Genomic DNA, 7,909 nt, shown 5'->3' with positions numbered 1-7,909 from the left:
TCAATCATGTACTGAAAGATGACTCACTGAGGAACTGTACTTTCACCACTAAAGTCTTTATTTGGATCTGTTAAAAATACATATTACAATAAAAAAGTCATTTATGAGTCAGAAATGAATCGATAACAATGAATAATGAAGATGAGCAGAAGGAATGTGTGATGTCAGCACAATATTAAACAACTGTACAAGCTTAACGTAGCATAAACGCACACACAGCTAATTATTATGTAACTGTATTTAACTCCATTGTGTTCTTTCATCCAGAGACACTTTACAGAACTCATTGAGTTCATTGGTTAGTGATGTTAGCTGCTGACATGGCACTATTTTAATGTCTAACTACTGTAAATAACCAAACAACTGTTGCTTTTTTCTTCTGTTATTTGTTTTTTTTGCTTGACTTTTATTTTGTTGTCAATGTTTTTCTTTTTCCTGTTTTCTGCTCCGTTTCAAAGTTTTGACATTCCTTTATTTTGTCTTTACTTTTATTATTATTATTATTATTATTATTCTCTTTAGTTAAAGTTTAATTGTTATATCAGGGTCCTGTGATGGACTGTACCCCCGCCCAGTGCCCACGACCCTGAACAGGATAAAGTGGGTCTGAAAATGAATGAATGTTTTATCAGGATTCTTCTTTTTCAAGCCCTTTAAGGGTTTTTTGTGTTTTCTCTGGTACGTATTGATTTCTGATCATGTCTGTCTACTGTTGATATTGTTATGGTTCGTTGTATTTTCAAACTGTGCCAAATAAAAAAAATAAAATCTTAATGTCTCATTTATTTTCTGTTTGTATGATAATGTCCTTTTGACCTCATCATGTTCTGAACATACAGTAGAGGTCTTTGTATTTAAAATCATTTTTATAGCTGGAAATACAGAAAATGTTTACAATACTTACACAAAACTTTTTTAAATACTTAAAAAATTAAAAATTGTCTCTCCACTGTTTGCACGTGTTGGTTTTACATGCTTGTGTATGAAAATCATCTTTTTCAAAAACAAATCACAAAGCTGATTGTCCTGTTTCTCCAGTACAAACGTATTCCTAAACCACGCCCACAAGTTTAAAGTTGTGCAGCAATGACCAAACAAAGCATCACTAAAATATGAACATATCAGTCAGAGCAAAGCTTCAGAACATCTTCATCACGTCTATCACCAGACTTCACCAATCAATGCATTTTCAATAAATTATAATATCTGATATTGTGACCAATTACCGTATTGTCCTCTTTCCGTTAAATAAGAGTTATGTTAAATCTCTAAGGATAAACAATAACATTTGAAATAAACTCCTGTCATGATGCAGGTCTACTGTGATTAATTACATTCAACTTCTATCTGAGTTATTAGCAAAATATACAGTCAATATTTCAACATAACTAAATCACACCTCAGCTTGTCAACAGTCTTAGACACGTTTTGATCACAAGTCGTTTCCTTTGGTCGTAGAAAGAAACATTACATTAGAATATACAGCATGTCATGAAAAACATGGTTCAGATTAGGAAGTTGATTTAGTCACAGAAACTACTTTAAATCAACCGGTTTAGCCTTGTTAGCATGACTTTCTTCTGTTTATTTACACCATGAACATCATCTCCACCTCCTGTTCCTCAGTGGACAGAGATGATGTCATTCTTCTGTAGCTTTGACCTGAACAGACGACAGGCTCCTCCCCATGCTGTAGTAGAGCGGTGTTATGAACATGTCCGTCAGGCTCCTCCACACCACCTTGATGGAAGGTAACAACATCATGAAGCTCTGGATGAAAGGCATCACCAACCTGGAGAGATAGAGTCACAGTGTGAATGGAATTATTCTATAATATACAGTATAATACAGTCATCAATAAACCAAAACTGCAATAACACATTTCTACAGTGCTTCAAACTCTTTACTAGGTGTCAATAACAACATGTATTTATATATAAACATATTTGTGCAGTGAGTCACTGAATAATGTGATGCATTTTATTCAGTTTTATTATTATAGCGTATTGTTCCGTGACATGTTTTGACCAATAAGATCTCAAAATGTGTCAGAAATACAGCACAGCTGTACTTTTGTGATTTGTAACTTTAGTCAAAAATAATTTTTAGCAATGTTTACGTTCCAAAATGTTTATTATAATAACAGGAAAGTTCAACCATTCAACTTTTAAAATATTCAGCTTTCTGTTGTCTTTCAACTGTTTTCTATCTTTAACTGTGTTTGATTGACAGCCCTTCAACTGCACTTTTACAGTGGAATGAATGGATCTTCTGAATCCCATCATGCAGCGTTCTGTGATGCAGGGCAGCAGCTGCATCATCACTTACATTTTCTTCAGGAAATGCAAATATTCTAGTTGATATTGCGCTAAATGCCTGAAATTCTGCCAACAAAACAGTTATGATCTGTGTTAAAGGTTCAGGGTTTATTTCTGTTCATATTTTCATGTCGTGTGTCCTGCCTAAAGCCATTCTCAGGTCAAAACAATCAACCAACCATATTTTTCAATCATGACATTCCATTAAACACCTTTTGTAGAAGCTTTTCCACCCAGAGTGTTTTTGTTGTTGTTGCATCATTTAGTTCATCCACATGTTAGCCAAATGCTAAAGTATGGTTAGCACCATATATTGTTGGTCTGACTACAAAAGTAAGCATTGAAACTCATATTATACAGTGTTATTGGTAGAAACGTGTGAACAATGTGAGCATTAACTGGTTGTTTGATCTCCCAGGCTGACGTTCCAGATGTGTCTACGTGCTGTGTATCGTAGCTACGTATGTTATTGATAAATATCTAACTTCCCCCTGAACTCATGACCTCAGCTTTCAGAAAGGTCAAGCAAAACTAACTCAGTCACATCTGATGAATGTCCCACTGTGGTCTGAAAAGAATGGTTTTCTGCTAGTTTTAGTCTAGCTATGTTGTTGCCATAGAAACTCACCATTTGCCTTAAAACTTAGCGTGTTGGGTTTTTTGCTAGAAATAAAAAAGTAATTCCACAAAGACTGCATGGTTTGTGTGTCCAACATATTTAATTCAATAAAGTACAGAAGTGTGACATAATTACCTTAATATAATATAATATAACAGAAAACCAACAAAACGTTTTAATGTTATACTGTGCATGACGTGAACTGTACAAACAACTTAAGTCAATGTTTGCTCAAAGAGCCAAAGGCAGAGGAAAACTCACATAATGTTCACTGAATGATCCTATGGAAACAGAAGCTATGCTAGGACGTTAGCTTATGTGTAAAACCTAAAAGTTGCTCAAACACATGGTTTATGTCATCACTGACATGTTTTCAGTTCATTTGGATTTAACCAAAGTTACTTTTTACTAAAACTACTAATCTGAGTATTTGATGAGTCAGTTCTTTTCCAACACTTACTTTTATAAGTGAAATCTTCAAATGTTATTATTGACTTTGTACAAAATATGTTGAAGCTTAATTAAGAAAAGTATGTGTTTATTTCTCTGAATACAAAACATGAAAATCTACATTTTTACTTTTAGGAACAGTTGATGTTCACGTCTATAGAACCTGAATATGGGTTTAATTCACTTTGTTAATCACAAAAATGTACACAATCATCAGCATTATATATTATATCACTATTATATCACAAGTGTAAAACCAGAGACCACCTGGTGTTCCAGACTGTGACCCCCAGACTCTGGAAGAACCTGCACCAGTCTCTCAGGGAGCTCAACTGTGTGGTTACTTTTAAAAAGACTTTACTTATCAGAAAAGCTTTTAGTTACTGGATTTTAAATGTTTTATTATTCTTTTATGATGCTGCTCCTGTTGTTTTCATTTCTCCTCTTTTCTGTATTTACAGAACTTTGTGATTTTATCAGAAAAAGCTCTTTATAAATAAATGACTTACAGGTTTTATGGTTTTAAACCAGTGTTTAGTGTCACTGGTGATAATTCTTTTAGAAAGTAACATTCATTTTGTGATAAATCATCATACTTGTATTAAATATATCATTTCATTCGTCCCAATGAGTCAACATTGATCAAATACTGATATTGTCTGTACCAGATTAGAATGTTTTAAACACCATTTAACAAAGAAAAATATCACCAAGGCATTAATAGATTAATATTAAATTATTTACAATTTTGAAGCATCTTCTGTAAATTTCCAAGAGATTTTGGTGAGAATTCATCATTTAAAAGTGGAAATTATGGAAATGTGTTCATTTGTGCTGTAAAATAGTGGTTTTTTACAGTGTAGTTCTGTTCAAAGGATTTTATATTCATCCTGTAATAAGAATATTTTATAGCGCTTTTAATGACTTTCATGACTTTACAAAAAACATTCATCATTCACACCAGTACTACCAGTGGTGGTAAGCTACACCGTAGCCCAGCTGCTGTTGGGCATAAAGTGCGGCTGCCAATCCACCCTCCGGCCCATTCAGAGCAGGATTCAAACCATCAACCCTTCAGTCATTGGAAGACCCACTCAACCATTGAGCCACTATGTGCCCAATACTGTCAGCCTTCCTCTAAGGTATCTGCATAATAGAGAACCCTACATGGGGAACGTTCCTCTTACCAGATGTGGATGCAGCTGAGGACACCAAGAACCAGGCCGAGGATAAAGGCCATGGGCACGGCCAGCAGGACGGTCAGCAGGCGGTAAAAGATGAACTTGACCAGCTCGAACAGGGCGTGGCTTCCTATCCACACTTGGTCAAAGCTGTGCGTGGAGGCGGGCTCTGCGATGACATCTTCAAATCCCACCTGTCACATCAACAGTCGTCATCATACATTTATTTTATCATCAGGACTATTTCACTTAATGTTTAACGTTAAGATTTGAATCGACTAAATCTGTTATTGATGTAGTCGATTAAAATATACAATATAGATGGTTCATTTTTTTAAAGATTAAATTCTGATTTAAGAACCTGATATTGATATGTTTGTAAACACAAACACATTTGACGTGATTAACAATAAGATCACGTGATCACATGAGTTCTGATTGGATTTCGTCCCATGAGGCGAAATTATAGTTTTTGATCAACAAAGAGATAAATATATTTTGATATTGTTTTAATTATTATTATTTTTTACATTTTTAATTAGTCATATTCTAGTTATTGTCACATAAAAAATAAAGATCTTTTCTCGGAAAAGTGAGTAAAACTCAGTGATTGAAAGGATGTGTTTATAGATGTATGTAGATAGATTATTAATCTATTAAACATGTGTAAAGTACAGTTAGTGTTTGTAGTTTCTAGAATGTTTACCTTCAGATGTGCGTTGATGTCGTTGGGGTCTCGATCCAGTTCCTCTGAGAACACGTAGTTGTTCTGAGACAGAATAGGTTCTATGGACGTGTCCATGTCCGCTTTCTCCATTTCTAAACCCATGTTGTGGAGTTAAATGACGGTCTGATCCCCCACCACGCCCCGGAGCTCAGCCCGAGCACCGAACACACACTGTGCGCTTTAAACCTCCAGTAATCACACGTTTACCTTATTATTTACTCCAAATGATCGATTCTCAACCGGTGGGTCGCAGACAGCTGGTAAAAATAAACAGTGGTTTAGTTTTGAGCACTTCCGGTTCAATCTGTGTGAAGTTTGCATGTTCTCCTGGAGCCCCGCCCACAAACACATGACGTTAGGTTGAGTGTTTGGCCATAATAGTGAGTGGTTGTTTGTGTTCAGGGGGTACAGTGTGAGCTAGAGACACTGGGGGTACCCCACAACCCTGAGAAACATGGTAGACTTGTCTTTTATTTTGAAAGGCATACTGTTAAATGCATGTTGCACAGGAAAATATATAGATTATAAATGTGTTATTAACAGCTGTTTAAAAAAACAGTGGGTCGTGATGTAATGACCGTGGGAAAATGTGGGTGGGACCAGTTGAGAACCCCTGCACTAAAGTTAAGTCTGTAATGTTTTACATTTTTATTTAATATACACATTAGTGATGTTTATTAGCACATGGCAGTGGCTGATTGTGACTGTCATCATTATTATTAATTATTAATATTCATACATACATTTTGCTCCTTTTTTCAGGGTCTCAGGTATTATTATCATTATTATCATTTTTTATTAATGCTACTATGATGTTTCTTCACTTTTTCATCCTTTGTATTGATTAGTTACCCTTGATGGAATATAATAAATACACAGAAATGTACTTGTAATAATGTGTAATTAATGCATCAGGTTACAGTATATTTATCTCTACAGTATATGAGATAAAAGTATCAATAAAGCAGTGTTTATGATAAAATAGTGGAAGTGATTCTTATAAAAGTCACTAATCAACAAAGACATTTGATGATACATATCTGATAAACTACAGTCAAGCCATAACTAGTCATAATCTAAGGTAAACATGTATCATGATGTCATAAAGGAGTCGTAAAGCAAACATAGAATGTTGTGGTAATTTTAGAATTTAAACCAAATACTATTTAGAAGCAAAGTTTAACATGTAAACCAACAATTTATGGATCAGTTTAAAATATACACTAAGATAATAATAACTTACATGTTCTTCTTCTGTAGGATGTTTTTGGCTGGTTTTACGACCTAACGCCCCCTATCGATGATCTGTTCATGTTGCGACGTCACTTTGTTTTTTCCATTTTTTAAATTCTTTACCCAACATGAATGTATTGTTATGTTTTTGAAGTTACCAATAAAAATAACGTTAACATTGTTTGAATAAAAGCAGGTCTACAAACAGGAAGCTGTTTCTCACAGTGGAGTCATTGTTCTCAGCTATTGGCACTATGTGTTGTTTTCCCATTCACTGACTGTTAGAGTGGTTTGCTTTACACTGGAGTCTAAAGTGGAACTCTGAATTATGACTTTATATACAATTTAATGCACATAAATAAGGTCATAAAAAGCTACAAAGTTGCTGCTGTGTCACTGCCTGGAAAAGTGAAAATGCAAAAACATTTTACAATTTTTTAAATAAATGAACTAATAAAGTGATGTTTGTGCATCTGAAAGCTGTATGTTCAAAAACATTAATCTTATTTTTATGTCTCAAACCATATCTTGTATGAATTACATACTTAGGATATTCCATGTAGTCTATCTAATATTTACAGAAAGCTCAGCTAAAATAACAGCACATTCACACTTCCTGGAGTTTTCCTGAGATGTTTCCATGAGTCAAGCTGAGTTTACTACGCAGTGAAGCAATGTTCAGTTATTGTGTTTCATATTTCTAGAGCACCTCAACTCTGCACAACGGCAGCTCCTTTAAATCAGACCTGCCAACACTGTCGTCTAATGCAGCTTCTTCTAAATGCGTATATGTTTTGCATGTTATGTTATATGTAGTTACAGTATCAGTATTAGTAGTAGTCTTTTGTACATTTGTATTGTCATTTAGTGTATTTTTCTGTTATTGGGTGTGTTTTTTTATTTTCTTTGTGCCCTTAATTTGGAGACACAACAAATATTGATCAGGAGTCACATGTGGCCCCCGGGCCGCCAGTTACCCATGCTTGATCTAAGAGATGATGAGACTGAATTTTTTTTTGCGAGGGCCAGAATGTTCTAAACCTGGGCACCATGTGCATAAGAAAACACAGAAAGTAGGTAAAACGTAAGAAGGAAAACAAGTGATGATTGACTGCATGGATGGCTTTATATTTATTATATATTTATTATATATTTGATATATTTTTGATCATGTGAGGAAAGGACGAGAACGGCGTTAACGTTGTTATTTGGGGGTTAAGAAAGGTTCCTGACTCAGGGCACTTCATTGTGTTTAATCCTCATGACTTGGACCACAGTGAGGACTTTGTTAAGGTACTTTAAAAAGTGAGTAAAGTTAGACCTTCCTGAGACCTGAGGCAGCTCTTTGGAAAACTGTGGTGTCATGCTGGGATAATCCAGG

General features: G+C 34.8%; 1 protein-coding gene across 1 annotated transcript; it reads right to left on the bottom strand.

Annotated features, from left to right (window-relative positions):
- Positions 1 to 631: 631 nt before the first annotated feature.
- Positions 632 to 5,633, bottom strand: cav2 (caveolin 2). The gene is made up of 3 exons (XM_028450316.1): positions 5,275 to 5,633; positions 4,575 to 4,762; positions 632 to 1,792 (listed from the first exon to the last, which is right to left on the bottom strand). The coding sequence occupies exons 1-3, from the start codon at positions 5,395 to 5,397 to the stop codon at positions 1,642 to 1,644; spliced, it is 462 nt and encodes a 153-aa protein (XP_028306117.1). The 5' UTR covers positions 5,398 to 5,633; the 3' UTR covers positions 632 to 1,641.
- Between the last annotated feature and the right edge of the window lie 2,276 nt (positions 5,634 to 7,909).

The sequence above is a fragment of the Gouania willdenowi genome, chromosome 6 (assembly GCF_900634775.1).
Source record: "Gouania willdenowi chromosome 6, fGouWil2.1, whole genome shotgun sequence".
NCBI classification, from domain to species: domain Eukaryota; kingdom Metazoa; phylum Chordata; class Actinopteri; order Blenniiformes; family Gobiesocidae; genus Gouania; species Gouania willdenowi.
Note: the sequence above shows the minus strand (reverse complement) of the source record. Positions and strands in the feature narration are given on the sequence as shown.